At 44.0% G+C, this 19,948-nt stretch overlaps 2 protein-coding genes across 3 annotated transcripts in view; one reads left to right on the top strand and one right to left on the bottom strand.

The window, feature by feature from the left end:
• LOC137593777 (cyclin-dependent kinase 17-like) overlaps window positions 1–12,701 on the top strand; it is a 25,903-nt gene extending 13,202 nt beyond the window's left edge. Inside the window, exons 3-18 of one of the 2 annotated variants that reach the window (XM_068312767.1) lie at window positions 507–671; window positions 970–1,103; window positions 4,533–4,658; window positions 6,181–6,237; window positions 6,419–6,533; window positions 7,053–7,147; window positions 7,362–7,424; window positions 7,806–7,929; window positions 8,151–8,271; window positions 8,601–8,698; window positions 8,861–8,966; window positions 9,136–9,189; window positions 9,492–9,534; window positions 9,724–9,814; window positions 9,986–10,063; window positions 11,250–12,701. In XM_068312767.1, coding sequence (XP_068168868.1) covers window positions 507–671; window positions 970–1,103; window positions 4,533–4,658; window positions 6,181–6,237; window positions 6,419–6,533; window positions 7,053–7,147; window positions 7,362–7,424; window positions 7,806–7,929; window positions 8,151–8,271; window positions 8,601–8,698; window positions 8,861–8,966; window positions 9,136–9,189; window positions 9,492–9,534; window positions 9,724–9,814; window positions 9,986–10,063; window positions 11,250–11,287 — 1,508 coding nt within the window. In that variant the 3' untranslated portion in view covers window positions 11,288–12,701. The remainder of the gene's footprint in view (window positions 1–506; window positions 672–969; window positions 1,104–4,532; window positions 4,659–6,180; window positions 6,238–6,418; window positions 6,534–7,052; window positions 7,148–7,361; window positions 7,425–7,805; window positions 7,930–8,150; window positions 8,272–8,600; window positions 8,699–8,860; window positions 8,967–9,135; window positions 9,190–9,491; window positions 9,535–9,723; window positions 9,815–9,985; window positions 10,064–11,249) is intronic. The other variant, XM_068312768.1, reaches the window with a different exon arrangement.
• Window positions 12,515–19,948, bottom strand: LOC137593779 (ETS domain-containing protein Elk-3-like). The gene is made up of 5 exons (XM_068312771.1): window positions 19,659–19,948; window positions 16,944–17,152; window positions 15,917–16,723; window positions 14,159–14,281; window positions 12,515–13,280 (listed from the first exon to the last, which is right to left on the bottom strand). The coding sequence occupies exons 2-5, from the start codon at window positions 17,148–17,150 to the stop codon at window positions 13,182–13,184; spliced, it is 1,236 nt and encodes a 411-aa protein (XP_068168872.1). The 5' UTR covers window positions 17,151–17,152; window positions 19,659–19,948; the 3' UTR covers window positions 12,515–13,181.

Below are 19,948 nucleotides of genomic sequence, written 5' to 3'. Positions count from 1 at the left end.
TGTCTCACTTCATTACTGCATGTCTGTCGGCAGGACTTCAGGAAAACTGCGTGACAAATTTATGAAGAACTCCATGAAAGGGTTTTGGCAGGTGAATGAGAAGAACCCATTAAACTTTTCCGATGGATCCAGAAAGTGGGAGATCCAGGAATTTTGTTGACTTTCTTAAACACTGCAAGATATTACTTTCACCAGTTTCATCTATTCATATTTTGACAGCCTGCAGCGACATACAGAGAAATTCTGTCATGTAAATCAGTAGATCATCAGTTAAGCCTCTTATATTAAGCTTGTTTTTTCAGGCAGTGATGTGTTGTCATGGGTAATGTATAGTCATCACATTAGAAAAGTTTTATACCATCCCTATCACAACACCTGACACCCTCACCACTTCTCCCTTGGACAAAAACTTCAGGAGTGTGTGTTCACAGGAGGAGTTTGTGATCATCAACAAGAACGCCACTTGCTTTACGTCATATCTTATGTAAGTGATGTTATCTCTGCAGAGCCCATCGTGAGGAATGGCCGCCCCCCCTCAGCCCACAGTGTCCACTCCTTCCTCCACCAGTACACGGGTTCCTTCAAGAAGCCGCCGCTGCGACGGCCTCAGAGCGTCATTGGAGGAGGCCTGGGTTCTCTCATGGTCATGCCTCGAAACGGCAGTCGGCTCGGTGAGACACACCTCCCCGCATCTACGCTTTCATCTGACTTTAAATATCTCATATGAAAGATCTTCTTCACATTTCTTCATTAATGTGTGAAAATTTGCTCTTAAAGCGCAAATCAAATAAATTAGAGCTCAGTCAAACTTATTAACCTCAATAAAAGTTGTGCATCTTGTGCTCAGTAAGAGTGGGCTTTGTATTTTTCTTTCCTTCTGAAGTCATCGGTGGTTTCGATCCCTGCCTCGACCTGCTTCATCTGTCAAACACAGCATCTAATGTGCGTCGTCTTTCTCTGCTTTTGCAGATATCGTCCATGAGAACCTGAAGATGGGGTCGGACGGGGAGAGCGACCAGGCGTCAGGGACATCCTCTGATGAGGTGCAGTCACCCACTGGTGTTTGCCTGAGGACCAGAGGGAACAGACGCATCTCTGCAGAGGTTGGATTACTTCTGTGTTTTCTAAGGCTTTTCACTGTTGAAGCATGACACATTTGTTCCTACCTAACCTGAACGGTGAAGCTTTCACTTTCTCTTTGGAAGTCTTTTGTTTAAATCTTTGTAAATCAAGGTAAGCATTTCACAAGGAGCTTTTTTGCAGAAGAGGTGTTAAAGATGCGTCACAGCTTCGTGCTACAACCTGGTGTAAGTTTTCTATTGATGTCTGCCATGAACACATAAATGTTCTCAGCAGCCTTCACAATCCCAACAGGGCACAAACACACACAGACACACGCACTGCTTTACTGAACATTCATAGTTTTGATGTGGGTTTTTTTTTCTGACTGTCTCCACCACCTCCGTCCATGTGACCTCTTTTCTTACTTTCCCTCTTTTATACACAACCAGATTTTGTTAATCCTCTCATGATTAAGTAATGACAATACATTATGGAAAGAATGTTGTTGTTGTTTTGTTTCTTTGGGCTCATACTCCTGGAGTATTAGGGTAAATTTACCCAGATTCACCCTAACCTACCCCAATCAGAGCAGAAATCTGGTCTGAAATGTTCTTCTGTTCCGGCGTTCAGCCCAGAATTTCTGGTATTGCACAGCGATCTGAGTCACGCCGGTAATTTCAAAAGCTGTTTTCAGGAGTGTAAATATGGATATCATTATTTCTTTCATCTCGACTAAGCTGTAAACGGATATTAACTTGAATCTCACCTTTGATGCTCATTGAAGGACAGACAACCTGTGTTGTCTTTGACTTCGCAACCATTTCCTCAATCACACATTTCTGCTTCTTTGTTTCCTCGCTGTTAAGAGACCGATCGCAATGGAAACTTCATCTCTCATTTAGTTAACACAGATGCAGATTCTCAAGAGATAAGATGGTGCTTACAACATTCCCTCCGGCACTGCAGTCTTAATCAATTCCTACGGTGTGTGATACCCACTGTTGTTTTAAACTTGTAGTGTTTGCATTTTTAAGATTCATGAGAAAGAAGTCTGTGTTTAATTTAACAGTGCAGCAATAATACCCACAATTCATTAAGTTAAAGATAACACAACCTATTAAAGCAATTTCAATTGTAAAGTTGTCATGGCTTACTTCACATGGCCACAAAACTCATTGAGTAGAGCATATGGAAAGACAGACGCGCTCACGCTAAAGCAGAACCAGATCAAGAATGAAAGCCTGAATCCAGCTGGCTCGTAGGGACACATGAGAAGCAGCGTGAGGGCAGAGGAGAAATCACTTTATCCTGAGGTAACAGATGAAATGAGCTCATTGTGGTCTTAAATGTTGCTGACATGAACTTGAATCGGACGGTATCTTCAGTTCCTTTAATAATTAGATGGAATCAGATACCAGTTTTAAACACATTTTTCTTTTATTCATCTACGGATCCACTCACATTTTCCTCAACAGAACCCGATCCAATTTAACATAGAATTCAGGTTGACATCTTGCACAGTACCTGCTGCGGCGATCACGCAACCGAGGATATTGTGATAGAATAACACACACTTCCCTCGCTGTGACGCTGGTTATTGGTTGGTTTGATCGCAGGAGCTTGGGCGGGGTTTGAGCAGACACCAGTAGCTATACAGAGGAGCCGTCCGTGCGAGACTACACGAGAGAAACAAAGGAAAAACCCTTAAATGTGTAGTTAAGCAGCTTACTCCATTTGGGGCTAACCACACACATGACATGACACACCGCCTCTTGCTGTGCGCTGAGAATTTGTGCAAGCAACACTTCTCACATCCTGTGACTGTTTCACAAGCAGACAAAGTTCTTTTTGACAGAACAAAGCGCAGACACAAAGTTGTGTGTTTCCTCCTCGCAGCCTGGCAAACACTCTGTGTATTGAAGGTGATGAAGTCGCCGTGTGACCTCATTCTTTGTCTTTGCACTGGAAAGGCCATGAGTAAAAGAAGAGAAGAAGGAAGTGTGAGGAAACCTGCCCGTCTGTGGTCAGGTAGAGGATTACATGCCTCTCACTGGGGAGGAAACAGTGTTTTGGGATTACATCACAAGGATTACTATAATACGGTCCAGATGGGCCCCTGTTCTAACTGATTAGAATGGGTTGATTGGACAACTGGAGGGGTTGGGAGGTTGCAAAGGTCAGCTGACTGATGGCATCGCTTCCTCAAGGGACAAACCACAAACCCTGAGCCGGCACAGAGGAACAACAGACCAGCAGACTGCGTGTTATCTCATCCAGAAGTGCAGATATACATCACATCGGCCTATATGGCCACGATATTTATAGATTTCACCATGCCTTTAGTGCTAAACAACAATTATCCTGATCATCCGTTTATCAGTAGGCGTCTCAAATGTGAGGAAAAATTGCTTTTATTTGGATTTTATGCCAATAAAATACATTTTGGAATATTGTCAGGACAAATGACCAACATGCAGATGTCATCTTGTCTTCTGGGAAATTATGACGAATCATTTAATTGAATTGAATATTTGATTAAATATTTAATATTAAATCAATTAATAGATAGAAAAATCAATTGATAAAAATAATTAGTACAACCAAAAGTTGCTAATTGAAAGGTTATCCCCTTCACTAACCTCAGTATTAAGGTTTGGGGTTTGTATATTATAATTATAATTACATACCTATACCTGAATATTTTTTAAATGGTCCAAAATAACACATCTATATAGGACACTCTGTTTTCGTTCGATAATAAAAATGGAAACCTTTGCCAGTTTTCCTGCAACACATCCAGTGTGCTCTATTTTCTCCAATTGTGATTAAAAACAACCCTTCCTGTGACGCTGCATTCTGAAGGCTGCAACAAAGGAAGAAAAGCTGAGTCATAGTTACGGTATGACTAACAGGTGATTCAGTCAGTCAATGTGTTAGAGATTCATTAATGAGCTAGTTCAAATTCAAAGTTTGGTGTGGTGTGTCCCTGAGGAGGGAGGAGAGAAGCGATGGGAGCTGGTGAGTGTTACCTCAGAGGAAATGGATTTAAAGCTGCTCGAGAGAGGGGGGGATTAACAGTAATCTAACAAATAGAGGAAATGCATGATGGGAAGTATCCAGATATTGTTTTTTGTGTATGTGTTTTTCATTTTATGTAACAAGTCATTAGGATCATGCTTTAGTACTTTGTGTTTCTCGGAAGGACTTAACCCTGAACTCTTGAAGGGCTCCACTGACAGGCAGTGTTACGTAGCAGCGTTATTATTCACACAATACCCTCTCTGTTGTTATTCTACTGGTTTATTCTGGATTCAGGCCATTTTGTTATCAATCATGGGTAATAATTCAAGAGTTTACACAGTTAACTGAGAATTTATCTGTGTTTGTTTATGGTTTACATCACATTGTTGTTTTTAAATTGGATGCCGTCGGGTTTACTTCTTTTCTTTTTTTTTCCTCTCTGTGCCTAGGACCTGAATAAACGTCTGTCCCTGCCTGCTGACATCCGGATACCCGACGGTTACCTGGAGAAGTTGCAGCTGAGGAGCCCCCCCTTCGACCAGCCGCTGAGTCGGCGCTCCCGCAGAGCATCGCTGGTGAGAATGAGAGAGGGGAGGTACAAAAGAAGAATGGTTTGAGGGCGAGAAAGGAGAGGCTTGTTTTGTTTTTGTTTTGTGGTATCAGCAGTTTACTGCGAGTTCAATAGATCGCCTCCCCCAGTATAGGTTCTTCTTTTTCCTCTGGCTTTAAACCGACATGCGTCCCCAACAGAGCTGTGGTGTTTGGGTTCTAGAACCTGGGAAGTTTGCTTCCAAAGATGCTCAATGAAACATTAAGTTGTCAAGTCCATGTCCGAAGATGATTGTATTCTTCACTCATGACAGAATAACTGCAACTGGACAACATCATTAAATTAGTACCCCTCAGACGTCAAACTGGAAACTGTGATGGAAAACTGATATTCCTCTGTCCTTAAGCTGTTTTTTCAGAGGAATGGAAACAATGTCGTCATTTTGCAAAATATGAATACCTGCGTGTTCTGGAGTTAGTCGTTGGTTCTCTGCTAGCTTCATGTGTGCAGACTTTTAGCTGCCTTATCAAAAAAAAACAAGAACAAAATGAACGGCAGTATTGTTCTATTGTCGTCAGACTAAGTTAAGTCTGCGTCATTAAATCTTTTTATGGTAATAGTAGATCTCAGAGCTTAGCCAAGAGTGTCTTCCTATTTGAAATGTATCCTTGGTTTTATGGACAACTGTCACTGGATATTCCTAGACAAATACTACAGTATTTAATGAGAGATGTATTAAAATACTTAGGTGCTTGTACCTCCAAACAGTGCTCATGTAAACGTACAGTGTTTCCTGTCGCGTGTCACTACGTGCTGCTGATCTGAGGAGCGTCGGGCAGAAATGGATGGAAATAAAAAGGCGAGGGGTCATCGAGGAGGAGGCTGAGGAGTAGAAGGAGAGCTGTTCTATTCAGAGGCAGCAAGAAGCAAGAATGAGAGCTCACACCTTGTCCTTCGACTTTCTAATCTCATCCTCTCGGCCTGTTATCATGTGTTTACAGTGCACTTCAGTATTTACTCTGTCAGCAGCTTCAGTAATAGGCTTGTGGTTTTACTTTGAATGTAAATCTGTCAGAAGCAGGACAGAGGCGAGGTAGGGAGACTGCATTTGCACATAGTGTATACGCTCTCCTGCAGAGGTGAAACTCCATGGGCTGCCCAAACCTCTCATCTGGTATTGATTTTCATGCTGGACACAAGTCTGATGAAGCTGCCTGTAGGTTTTATGCTCTTAGCTGCTGCAGACGCTTCTCTGAATACTCAACCGAAAGCTCTAAAGTGCTTTGTGTATTCAACGTGATCTATAAAGTTAGAATAAAGTTTTCCTTCTCTTATCTGTCAATAAACACATTGTAAACGCTAAAGGCCGTTGGTCCAGTGTCACAAGACGTTAGCTCTGATGATGGATGGGGGGAGTTTGACGACCTTACATCCCCTCTCTGTCGCTGCAAAGCCATCAGAATGATTTGCCGTAGTGTGTGTAAGGTTTTTGGCGCTAATAAAGATGTTACTCTCCTTAATACTGTTTGGCCTTTTCTCTTTTCCAGTCAGAAATTGGCTTTGGGAAGCTGGAGACTTACATCAAACTGGACAAACTGGGCGAGGTGGGTGAGTTTTGTGTGTTCACTGATAACCTCTGACCTCCTCACAGGTGTTGCTTTCCTCATGATAAAACCCACACAGACCCAGTTGCAGAGTTTGTTTTCTACCCAGCTACAGCCTGACTGTTGCTGAATCCCACGTCTGAAACGTGTCCCCCCTCCTTCCCCCCGTCCTGTCTTCTAGGGCACCTACGCTACGGTTTACAAAGGGAGGAGTAAGCTGACAGACAACCTTGTGGCGCTGAAGGAGATCCGACTTGAGCATGAGGAAGGGGCGCCATGCACGGCCATCAGAGAAGGTATAACGATCAGAACGTCACACATTACCCACATCCACCTTATTCATATAACAGGTGACTATTAATGCTCCTATTATCAGTAGGTCTGATGTTCTTCAGCACAGATGACGGTTTTCCTGTATTCCTGAGATTTTTCTTTGTTTTCTGTTTATTTGATGGCAGTTCCGCTTTTGCATTGATCACATGATCAGAGAATTCATCTCTCAAGTCCGTCTTTCAGATGAAACGAAAGTCGACACGAAAGATGTGCAGTTTTTTTTTCTCTCTTTTTTCAACAGGAACCAACACAGACATGCAAAACTGTACCTGGAGAATATTTTCTTTGTTCTTGTGCTCTATTCTCATTTGAATACTTTTTTTTTTTCTGTTCTGTGACACCGTGGTTTATTTAAACCACTGGGACTTTTTGTTTGATAAATTTCTAGATATATAACAGGTAGACTTGTTTCAAACAAAGAAAATCCACTACATGAGTGTGATTACATCTGCACTGATGTGGCTCTCTGTTTGTCTTTCTAGTGTCGTTACTGAAGGACCTGAAACACGCCAACATTGTAACGCTGCATGATATCGTCCACACAGAGAAGTCGCTCACACTGGTCTTCGAGTACCTGGTGAGACCAACAACCTTTGGCCTCCTATCCTCCATGACTCTTGCGTTATGTAGTGCACAGATGCTAAAATAAAAATACTTGACATGATTATTATTCATGAGCCTCTGCAGAGTTGAGGCTGATATTTCAGGAGTGCAGCAGCTCAACAGTTGCTGTTCCACTCTTTGACACTTTGCCTCTCTCTCTTCCCTCTCACACTCTATTTCTTGTCCAGGACAAAGACCTCAAACAGTACATGGACGACTGCGGCAACATCCTGAGCATGCAGAATGTCAAGGTGAGCCTCGGCAGGAGGCCGGCTGGTTGGGCCAACATCCCTGGTTCTGTGGTTGTTGGTGTCAACACAAGAAATGCTGTTAGTGTGCCCCCTAGTGGTCGAGTCTAGACAGTGTTGAGGTTGAAATTCAATCTTGTAAACACTGCTTATCTGCATAATCTAATTTGTTTGAGACCATTTCATTGGAATTTGTTTTAACATCCCGTTTAAAAGGAGAAAAAATACTTAAACCTGTCAAACCTCAGTTATGGCTCCTGTCTCTGATGGAGATCCATTTTGATTAATTGCATCTAATACCATCAGAATCTGTAATACACTATTAACTAAAAATGATTTAGCAATGTGACTACAGCTTGCTAATCTATATTGTGTTTTTTCTAGATTTTTCTGTACCAGATCCTGCGTGGCCTAGCATATTGTCACAAACGCAAAGTTCTCCACAGAGACCTGAAACCCCAGAATCTACTCATCAATGAGAGAGGAGAACTCAAACTGGCCGACTTTGGTAACGGAAAAAATTCTTGCATAAATTATTTATTTGTCTAAGAGTGAATGAGCATAAGTTGTTGTTGTTGTTTTTGTAAAGGAATTAATAACCATTTGAAAGAAAGGCGTTCATCTATATTTTACAAATACTTTGATAGAAAAGTATAACTTTTATTTTGAAAAGAAACACCTTCCTGCAACCTAATGGTTCCCTTGGATCTTTTTTTATCTGCCCTCCAGGTCTGGCAAGGGCCAAGTCTGTGCCCACTAAAACATACTCTAACGAGGTGGTAACACTCTGGTATCGACCGCCCGACGTGCTGCTGGGCTCCTCTGAGTACTCCACACAGATAGACATGTGGTGAGTGGGCCTCGCTCAACAGGGGTGATTACAACTGTTGGAAAACACAAAGTTGACTGCTGGCTGTGCCCATATATGAAAGTGCAGGGGCGAATTGAAACCTAAAGAAAGAATTCCTGTCCTGAAGTTCATTTCTATAGCCGCTGGTGTGATTTGTGGTATGCTGTATGCCTCTGCTGCCTGATTCCAATAGGTTACCTCACCAGCCCAAATAGTGAATCAAAATATTCACGCGGTAACAGATGGTTGAATTTTTGAATCCAGAAAGTCAGTTGTGGTGTAAATACTGACAACCTGTTTTTCTGCTAACGCCGTGTCTTACCTTTCAGGGGTGTTGGCTGTATATTCTATGAGATGGCTGCTGGCAGGCCCCTGTTCCCAGGTTCCACAGTGGAAGACGAGCTGCACCTCATCTTCAGACTGCTAGGTAAGTGCTGCCCCCTTCTGACAGGGAGGGATTCAACCTTTTAATATGATCCCTTAATCACATTAACGCTGGCATGTAGCCCCACTGGCAGCATGAAAAGCCCCTCCAGCTGCCGTGTTAAAGCCTGTTACCCGATTCTGACTCTAACATGTCCCTACACAGGCACGCCCACAGAAGACAGCTGGCCTGGAATATCCTCTATTGACGAGTTCAAGTCCTACAAGTTCCCCAAATACAAAATCCAGCCCCTCATTAACCACGCACCCAGGTGAGACGTGGAAACAAGAACCGTCGCTTCTGTTTGTTATCTTTTGACATCAGATACGAGGTGCTGGAACGCCTCAAATGGTTCATGAGGTTATTTCAGATATTTAAATGGCACTTGTGCACCTTTTACAGTTTCTTAACCCCCCTCCCTCCTCCTCCTCTTTTGCTAGCCCGCTAATCATTGAAGATGGAAATGAGCAAATGTTTGAAAATATCAGATACAGGTATAAGAGCTGCCCCTGTGTTCTAGGGCTTTTAGAGGTAGACGTTAGAATTATTGGTTAGTTTAGTTAGAAGTCTGTACTCACTTCTCTCTCTGTGTGTGTGTGTGTGTGTGTGTGTGTGTGTGTGTGTGTGTGTGTGTGTGTGTGTGTGTGTGTGTGTGTGTGTGTGTGTGTGTGTGTGTGTGTGTCACTTCCTGTAAGGAAATCCTGTGGAATATTTGACTGTTTCCTTCCTTCTGCTTACCAGCATCTGTGCGTCACCCCACATCCACTGACCTCTCTCCTTCTCTCTACCCCCCCAGGTTGGACAGTGATGGCATTGACCTGTTGATGTCATTCCTAAAAGTGAGTCTCACCATATCTGCCAGGCATGAATGTGATGTTAGAAGCAGCTTGACATTTTGTAGCTATGTTAGGACTGTATTTTTGGAAAGAACTGCATCAGGGTGCGTCTAACACAAAGCTGACCTAGTTTTCTTTTTTTTTGTTTCTACTTTTCATGACTTTGTTTCTTCTTCTTCCTGTACATTTCAGTATGAGTCAAAAAAGAGGATCTCCGCTGATGCAGCGATGAGACAACCATACTTCAGGAGCCTGGGGCCACGTGTGCACACACTGCCAGAAAGTGAGTAATGAAATGGCGATGCAGTCACACAGACTTGGCAGGCTCAGCTAGGTGCAACTTGAAGGATATAACAGTGTACAGTGAGGATAAGTTACAGCCCCATAACAAAGACACCATTCTCCTGGCAAGATGTTATTTATGTAGCACTGACTGACTCTTTATGTTTGGCAGACATGTCCATATTCACACTGAAGGAGGTCCGGCTGCAGAGGGATCCCGGCTACCGGAATTCATCGTACCCTGAGTCGGGTGAGGAAGAATTAATGCTTTGATTGCTTTGTTTCCACTGTGAACTTGGCTGTTTTTATTTTTATTATCATTGCAGGGTGTTGCACAGCCAAAGGAGATATTAAATAAAAAAATTAGAGAAAATGGAGTGAGAGAGGCTTTAGGCAAAAACACTGCATGATGTATACGGTAGAACAGGAAGTAATTATTGTAGGATGCCCCGCCCACTCACCTTCAACAGTTCGATCCATGATTGTGATGCAGTGACAGCAGCTTTGCCGCAAATCTGTTTTTTACCTCACTTTAGATACACACACACACACACACACACACACAGTGCGATCCAGGAACCACACGTGAATAACGAATTCCGCGATGTAGCGACAAACTATTTATTTTATTGTTTATGGTAATTTAAATGTTTAGGAACCCTCCCCATACTAATATTAAACCACCTTCTATCTGTATTACTTTCCCACACTCTTTATCAACTGTTTAAAGCACTTTTGTGTCTCACGGAAATCCGACCCTGTCAGAACATAGTGCACTTCCGGATGCGGAAGTGCACTATGTTCTGTGATCATGTGACTGCCTACCAAAAATCGACGATGAGGTGAAGTTGTACTGTATACTTAATTTATCCTGGAGGAATTTGCACAGAACCCAGGGAGACGGGAATAGACGTGACACATGTTGAAAGTGACTCACACCTGCTTAATATTTAAGTAGGACGACCATTCCCATTGAGCAGCGTCATCTCAGCTCCATATTGGTGGCAGTGCCATGTGGTCTACACATCTGTTACCGTATGACAAAATACACTTCACCCCACCCCAAACATATAATTTAATCTCCTCGGACTGAAACATGACTCAGCGCTCGATCCCAGTTCCCCATAGGGCTGGAATATTAAATTGTATTAAATTGAGCCTGGCGGATTTTATTTTGAATAGCCTGTTGAGATTCATCGTCATACTGGCAGCATATTGAAAAAGGATCCATTCTGTCATGTTGAGAGAAAAAAAAGTCATTCAGAATCTAACACAAAATCCACTGCTATTTACAAAAATATCTAATCAGTGGACATTTTCAGATGTCTAACAGGCATGTAAGCAATGGTCACATTAAGTCTTTGGCAAAAAAATGCTTTTATCTCGACTATCGAACTGAGGTAGACTAATTTACGCTTTGTTGGTTTTTTTTTCAGGCAACGGGAAGAGCAGAAGACAAAGCATGCTGTTTTAGATTCTCTGGATCATATTTTTTTATTAGGGAAGGATCTCCCGGCTGTACAGTGTCGCCAGTGGATCAATAACCTGAGATGGATGTTGCAGTAGGGTATCGTCATGGCTACCCCCGTGACTACTTGGGAGACTTGAGTCCACCCTGCGACCCCCCCTCCCTTTTTTTCCCCCAGGTTTGGCCTGTTCTGGCCCAAAAGAGACATTTATATACTGTACATCTATATTTATTGTGAAGATTTGCTGCTAAATACAACTACTGTTTAGAAATCTAACTGGCTCAGTCACTTTAATGAGTACATGCAATGTGTATAGATTTTTAAAAAAAATTTAACTGGTAGTATTAACAGTGATATTTTTGTCATCATTATTTTGCATTTCCATAGAGATCTCTTCGAGCATGCAGACAAACAAAATGTTTCTGTAACGACTAAGGAGGGATTGATTTTGTGTCAGAGCGCTGTTCGCAACTGCGTTCATCATTTGTTACCGTTTACTCCGGAGATTTTTGAGGCTGGCTTTGATTTTTTTTAAAAAATTAATCCTGACTTGAGGCTTATATTAGAGCTGCGCTGCCAAGCTTAGTGCAGAAAGCTTCTTGTCAGATGCTGACATATCATTCCATGATGCTGTGGTCTCTGTTATGACCAATGAACAGATGCATGGGAGGGAAAAGGCAATAGAATTCTCAATAGGGGCATTATTTGATTAGCTACGCCTCCTAAATTCTTCAGAAAGGAACTGCAGTGAACAAACATCTCATGCTCGTCCACCTCGATCTGGAAAACGATCTCAAAGTTCCTTTAAGGTGCAAAGAGACTTCCAAGTGTTGAATGCCACTTGTGTGTAGACAGATCCCATTCCCATCTCCATTGGCTGTAAAAATCGAACCTTCTTTCTGGATCGCCTCCATCAGTGTGTTGCATTGCCTGCTCTGTTGTATAAGGAAGCACACAGCCACTCGTAAACCAGGGAGCACCAGTGATAGTGCTGCCCCTAGAGAATATGATAGACTATTTAACAGTGTTTCAGGAGACGTTTTGTATGATATTCTTTAACTTTATTTGTGGATAACTGTTATCGGTGTGGGATTTTGTTGAAGATGCAAACCCAGATTGAGCTTTTTTTTTTTTTTTTCCCCTGAGAGGAAATAAAATATAAACTTTAAACAGAACTCATGAATTGGTTTTCATGTTCTGACGACTGTAAAAAGTGTAACGCAAAAAAAAAAAAGCATTCAATGCTTTGTTTATTGATAATGACAAAAAGACATTCTTCACAATACAAAATTATACAGAATACAAACTGTATACCAAGTCCAGTATAAAAAAAAGAACATTACAAGTGTTAGAAAGGTTGTTTTTTTTTTCATTGATTCGAAATCTCGTCTTCATTAAATGATTTTGGGGGAAAAAAAAGTCGACAAAGGCACAGCCGATACTATCTGAAAAGCATAGTGCATATAAAACATACAATACCACACAAGTGAAACAGCTTGTTTCACATTGTGATGAATGTTTAAGACAAAAAAAGAAGACAAGATTATAGGCCAGGCTCTGCACAGACTGAGCTGTTGGCTAGTCTTTTGCAGCTCCTTGCACGTCACTACCGTCCGTCGTGGACAGGGTCATGTGGAAATGTGCTGCATTTCATCACAAAGAGCCAGATGCCTCTCAGACACCGAGGCGTATGGCTTTTACCAAGTGCTTTCTACTGTAATCTGAAGCAACACAAGTGCAAAAAAAAAAAGAAAAAAAAAGTGAGGTCACATACTGTCTCGTAGGACTTTTCTGAAGCAAAATTTAACAAGACAGACGATATCGTTGCTGCAGGATATGAGAAACTTTCAGCGAAGAGATGGATGGATGGAGGTGAGGAGTTTTAAAACAGACCCTGGATCAGGATTTGTGGGTGGTGGGGGACAGGAGCACAGAGGAGGGTGTTCCTTCCAGGGTTGGCAGGGGGACAGGCATGTGTCCGTTGATTAGACTGGGGAACTGTGGAGGAAAAGAAAAGGGGGGTTCGGAGTTAGCGAGGAGGGGAAAGAGGCTGTATGAAAGCTGCTTTCCGGTGAGGAACTGCAGCATTGTCATCCGTCTGGCTTCCTGTTTTTTTTTTATTTTGTTGTTTTTTTTTTATTCACAGAGCCTCTTCCTGTTCGTCTCTGTCCCCTGCACCGCCCTAACAGAAGAAGTCAACAATATTTGTTCACAGAGAATCCGGTGTATGTGTGTGTGTGAGCTTGTGACGGGGGTGTGGTATATATATGTGTGTGTGTGTTTTTCACAAATGAGGAGCAGCTCTCAAACCAGTCCACCCTGTTCAAACCGGCTCCCCTGGGCTCAAACAGGAAGTATTCACAGGATTTCCTCTCCCTCTCACCAGCGCTGAAACAGGACACCTCTGCTGCGCTCTGCTCACTGAGTCTCGACCAGTTTCACAAGCGTCGCTGTCTCCCAATTTTCATTTTTCAAAATTTTTCCCCTAAAACATTTTTTTATTTTCAAGTTTGAATAATTCTTCATCTGAAAATGCAAAATCAGTATTTGACCCAACAGGTGATGTTTAAGAATAAAATAAATGGGTAAAATGTCAAAGAATGAGTGGTGAGGCTGTGGAGCTGGGCCCAACACTTGATTCCTGTTGTACGTATCTGGACTCTGACTCATCTCTTAAAAGAAACATGTTTCCTCACCTGATTTCAATAACTGCTGGGAAGACCAGGGGAATTTTTGCAGCCTGGCTAATTTTATCACCAAAGCTTCACCACTTCTTCCTCGTTTGTTAAACCCTACCAGTAAACAATTACCTTAAGAGCACACCTTTTATTTTTCTGCTCTTCCTCTACATGTCTACACCTGTGTGCGTTTCTCACCTGAAAGAGGGAGCTGTGGCCCTGCAGCCGGGCGGGGCTCAGCGGAGCGACGGGGCTCAGGCTGCTCCAGAAGTGGATGCCTGACAGCAGGGGACTGTGAGCCAGCAGCAAACCAGAGGGAGTCTGTGATGGGGGGGTGGGGGGTGGAGGAGGGAAGCTTCATGTAAATAAAATGATTGAAAACAACATTTTTTAAAGAAAACTCTGAGGGCTTAGGTAATGTGAAACATGCTGGGATGGTAAAAGAACGTGCATTGGCATTTGGAAAAACAAACTGATGGGGCAGGAAGGAAGTCTGTGGTTTCTCCCCCAGAATACAGGGGTGACGCTGCGATGGGCGGCGTTCATTCGGGGAAAAGGGGGGGGGGGCACTTGGAACCAACTGGAGAGAAAACATATGAAATCAATTTCTGCCTCTCTCTCTTTCTCCCCCCTGGTCGTCTCTCCCCTCCCCGCTTCGCCTTCCCCTGTGTCACCTCAGAGAAGTGAGGCAGTGTTGCAGAGAGACCCAGCCCTGCTCCCATTATTAATGGAATTATTGGAGCATATGGCATCACTTAGGGCCTCTTGCCTCCTCTCATAGGTTGGACTCGCAGAAGATTTCTCTAAATTGCTTGTTTTCCTCTGATCTCACTTTTTGCGCCCTCGTAAACAGACCGTGTGAGCGCAGCATTAATACCTTTCTGCGGATACGCCTCTGATGTGGCGAAGGGGTTTTTTTTTCCCCTCTTGCTCCACTTCAGTGTAAAAGAATTAAAAGCAAAAATAGATGATTAAATTCCAGCGGATACTCGTAAGCGCGGCCATTGGGGTCACTGCAAAGATTAAAAAGGAACCAAAGTGTCAAAGCAAGAAGAATTTGCCTGTAAATCTGTGGTAGAAAATGTTTTAAGAATTGCTTTTTAAAAACCAAAGTTTGTGTTATCGCAAATGTACTTTTGCCAACACTTATATTTAGTTTTCAGATTAAATCGGAGTATTTGCGGAAGTTTCACTCTTGATTTTTATCTGACAAGGCGCTGCCTACAAGGACTAAAATTTAGCATATTTTTAGATTTTGTTCAAAAGGTAAAATTCCTGTTTAGCATTGAAGTATCTGAGCCTTCAAATCAATTCTGGCTACTTTTTCGCCATCTCAAGTGACCGCTGAAATAAATATAGTGGTAATCTTTCCACCGACTCGTGTCAGATGTCTCTTGCTGCTTTGGAGATGCTGACATCATCCTCTGGATGGATGCCATCATCTCCCTGTAGCCAGTCAGACACAGAAAGGACGAGACAGATCACGGAATTATTCTCTTAAATTCAGACATTTGTTCATGATTGAGCTCGCTGTACTCGACCGGCAGAGAGAACAGCTCTGAATCTGCCTCAAATCTCCAAGAGCACAAATACTTGTTAAAAAAAAAAAAAAAAAAAAAAAAGTGTCAAAAGGCAGCATTGGGGTGTGTAGACGTGTCCTGACAGGACGGATGTGAAGCCGGTTTGTGAGAGCTGTTGTTTTATTAGTATTTATGTTGTTACAGCTGCTGTCAGTCAGTTATTAGTTGTTGAGTCAATTTGGCAACAACTCTGGATCCATAACTGACTAATCATTGTGAGCTGGTGAGGTGGTAGCCCAGGATGGCTGAGTGGGGGTGGGGGGTGGGGGGGGTTTGTGACCTGCAATCAGATGCTAGCTAGCAGCAGTTAGCTGCTGATTCAAACAGGATGAAAAACGACCGAAAGCGTCTTCAGCGTTCGAACGAGTCGTCACACCTGTGCAGTGAAGAAGGCAGGAGTGAGGGATCCGGACGGCAGCGCCGGACTGTTGAGGGCGATGGAGCCGATGTCGCTCCCCGCCAGCAGCAGGGACGGGGCGGAGATCTCCAGAGCTTTGGGCTTTTTGCTTTTTGACGGGAGTCCATCTCCTTGGCTGCTGCTGTTGCTATTAGCAGAGCTACTCCTGCCGCTGCTGCTGCCGCTCTTCTCAGGGGGGTGCAGGGCACGGCCTCGGTGCCCAGAGGAAAGGTTGAGGGGCTGTGCGCTCTGATCACAGTCTTCCTCGTCCTCCACCGCCTCCTCCTCCTCCTCCTTGGCTACGGGACTCCTGGTTCGACCAGTCTGGGAAGGCTGGCTGTGTGGGGAGCGTGGGGAGTGGAGTCTGGATAGCCTGGAGGAGATGTAGCTCTCGGGTTTGGTGGAGGAAGGGGAGCTCCTGTCACTGCCGTTGGTGCCAAAGCGGATGACGGAGCGCGGCTCCTCCTGCTGCTCCCGCAGGGCGCGGAGCAGCTCGGGCTTGTTCTGCAACGAGCTGATGCTGAAGGAGGAGTACAGACCCGAGCGGAGGTAGTCGTTGCGACACTGCTGCGCCCCAAGGGCCGCCAGGGTCCTCCTCTGGGCCTCCTCTTCTGCTTCCTCTTCCTCCTCCTCCTCTACCTCCAGCTCAGAGGCTTCTCCTTCCTGGAAGGGAAACCTTCCAGAGGCCAGGCCCATCTCCACTGCCTGGGGGTCCATCTTCAGGATCTCAGGGAAGGACACAAACTTGTAGACAAACTTCTGGCCAATCACCTTCTTGATGATGTTCTAGGAAACAAAAACACTTGATGGTGAGACGTCTTCAAAAACAGTAAAAAGACGCGTGGCGACGAAGGCCGCACGGAAACATCAGCGGTGAAACAGGAAGTGTCTGAGTTAGGGCTCGGAGAGGAGACAAACTGAAACTTTTTCATGCACGACTTTCACTAAGAAAGGCTGACGCGACACGCCGGACGACCACACGCTAACTAAAGCCAGCCAAACTCACCTTGTCGTAGTAATAGCGCAGCGCTCTGCTCAGCTTGTCGTAGTTCATGTTGGTCTTGTTTTTGCGTAACCCCCACAGCTTCGCCACTTCCTCCGACTTCAGGAGCTTGAACTCTCCGTCTGTGGATGTCCAGCATATCAGGTGCTTGTGACTTTGGTCGAGCAGCAGCTGCAGCAGGAACTGCCACAGAGTGATGGCGCTGTCCATACCTGGAGGACGAGATTCACACGTCGTCACATGACGTCGACTTGGGTCTCGGCAGAGAGAGAAGACAATGCAACAATTCTAAACTATCTTTTGCTTTTAAAAAAACACTTTGTGCTTTTTAAGAATCATCTCAATCGAACATTTCTTTGCCTGAATCTGTCTTGCCGGGATACTTAACCACATACAGACTCAATTAGATTACTGTCTGGAGAGGGATCGGCCCCGCTTGAGCCGCAACATGTGGTGTCGGGAATAGAGAAGACCGGGGATGAAAAGAACAGTGTGTGTTCAGAGAGTGTACAGTGTATGAATGTAGCGGCAGCGGCAGAAGAGAAAAAATATAAGGAGGAACAACAGCTCAAGCTAGAAATATGCTGCGGTTCAACCTGGCCCTCTCTCCACAGGAAGCATGACGGGCCCAGGGTGGGTTATTCCCTTAATAGAGGAATGTGTAGTCTCAAAGCGCCTGTCTGCCTTTTCTGAGCTCATATATTAATAGTAGAAGTGTGTGTGTGTGTGTGTGTGTGTGAGATCTGAAGGGGCATCTTTCTATTACCAGACAGGAAAACCAGATCAATGCTTTGAAGGCATCAGCACCAGCTCAGGGAAGTTACTGCTCATTTTTTTGGAGCTTTTTTTTTTTTTTTTAAGCTCTTAGAGATTTCCTTTTACGTATGCATCACAGATGAAAGTTAGCATTAGCTGCAGCTAGCTGCTGTTTTGACTTCATAAAGTCAAACACATCAAGTAACCAAAGCTGGTTGTGATACGCCTCAAACGGGTTTGGAGAAGATCTGAATGAGATATTTAAAAGAGTTTTACCAATGTCAGATTTTTATTTGCTTCTTTTGCTGCTATGTAAGATTGTCTTCTATTGTTTTTTAATAAAATATATTTGCCACAAACCAACATTCATGTCACTTATTCAGATAAAGGTTTTTATAACTACAGCTGAACATTTTTTAAAAACCACACACAGCGGCTGTGTTGTCATCTTTCATTATTTTTTCCATCTCCTTCTCAGTGGAGGCGACGTCTGATACTAAAACATAACAGACCAGCCTTTCGATCTGTTCATGTGTCTGAGATAGAGAAAGAGAGAGAAAGAGAGAGGGTTGAACTCATTTCCCGACACTCGCTATCCCATGAGTTTTCTGTCTGCATGTGAAACTACAAACCTGTCAAAGTCAGGACTTCCTCCTATTCTACTTCCAAGGACAAATGGTGAGGAGAGGGGATCCCACAGCAGGGGAGCATTTCCCCAAGTCCTGCCACACTTCCCATAGAAATCCCAAAGGGAGAGGGTCAGAGGATGGGATCATTGTCCCCGTTTCACAGCTCCACCCTTTAACCCATTCTCAACCCAGACTTAGGATGGACTTTTAAACACACATGCAAAAGTAGAGCTGGCCAACACAGGGTGTGTGTGTGTGTGTGTGTGTGTGTGAGCCGACAGGACTCCGAACAGGCCGGTGTGAGTTCAAAACCATAACTTTTACAACAGACTGCCAATAGAACTGAGGATGTTGAAATTAACCAGCAGTTACTGTGAATTAGCAGCTGCGTGCCTGCCAAATGTGTCACTCTGCTGTGAACCCTCAGGACTCCATGAATAAATGTTTAAACACCAACCACAAATTAGACAGAACAATCCGGAGGCTATTAAAGAAAGTTTATAAATGATTTTTTTCTTTTAAAAAGGAAAGAAAAGATAACCTATGAACATGTCATTAACAAGACTAGATAGCACTCAAAAGGCTGGGGCCCATTTGAGTATTTAGGGGCCTGTACCCCAGCTTCATCTCCACGCCCCTGCTGCAGCTACAGGCCAAACACACGGACATAAATTCCCTGATTCAATTTGGTTCCTTCACGTTCTGTGAGAACCGCAGACAGATCCTCTCTAAGAACATTACAGGGGCATTGTGGTGGTTTTGGCCGGGGATCAGGAGCCCTGCTGCGGATGCTCGGGCTGAGGAGCCTCGCTGTGCGCACAAAGCCCTCCAGTGTGTCGGTGGAACGGAAACTCCTAATGAGATTAGATGGTGTGTGCAGACATTACTTAGCCGTGACTAAATCTACTCTCTTCCTGTTCGCAGACGATGGAAACAAGGGGCCCGTAAGAAACGCATCTCCAAACCAGCGGCTGTGCGCTCCGGAGCTGTTTTCGCTCTTTTTTTTAAATATGCGTCTTCTTTATTTTGGGGGAGTTGATCCGGATCCTCTCTTATTTCCCACTGAATCGTTTTCAAGATGTTCTCATGCCGGAAGTCGGCACAAATCTGACTTATTCTATCTGAAAATCAAATATTACATTCGATGTCGAGATTTTTAAATCGGGGGGGGGGGGGGGACTAAGAAATTAAAACAGAAAAAGAAATTACGACACAAGACGATTCGCGTAAAAGTGCGAAAACTCCGACGATCCACGCGCTCTTTTCGCCACCAAAAACCCAGCTACCGATTGGTCCGCAAACGCCTCTCGAAGAAGGATTTTTTTCAACTTACCTGCGAACTTTTTCCTCTTCTCGAAACTTTTACGGTGCGGTTCCCATCTTTTCCACGCTTTACTTCTGCTCTACACGGTTGTGTTGGACTGAAATAGGATCCTGGGCTTTTTCTCTTTCTGAGCAGGAAGTTGGAGCAGGCAGACACAGAGCCGGCTCACTTCCTCTCCCCGACGATTCCCCAGGCAGTTTGCCGTCTGTGTAAACACACTTTTCCTCCCCTCCTCTCCTCCTCTGCGTGCCCGCTGACGGCCAGCAGCAGGCCCTCTCTGTGTCGGCACACATGCTGAT

Source organism: Antennarius striatus, chromosome 4, assembly GCF_040054535.1.
Source record: "Antennarius striatus isolate MH-2024 chromosome 4, ASM4005453v1, whole genome shotgun sequence".
NCBI classification, from domain to species: Eukaryota; Metazoa; Chordata; class Actinopteri; order Lophiiformes; family Antennariidae; genus Antennarius; species Antennarius striatus.
The sequence above is the reverse complement of the archived record's forward strand: the minus strand, read 5'-3'. Positions and strand labels throughout refer to the sequence as shown.

Coding starts and splice junctions, on each gene's coding strand:
- LOC137593779 (XM_068312771.1), bottom strand. CDS start 17,150: ATGGACAGCGCCATCACTCTGTGGCAGTTCCTGCTGCAGCTGCTGCTC. Junction 16,724..16,943: donor TGCGCTATTACTACGACAAG/GTGAGTTTGGCT, acceptor TTTGTTTCCTAG/AACATCATCAAGAAGGTGAT. Junction 14,282..15,916: donor CTGCCTTCTTCACTGCACAG/GTGTGACGACTC, acceptor CCCCCATCACAG/ACTCCCTCTGGTTTGCTGCT.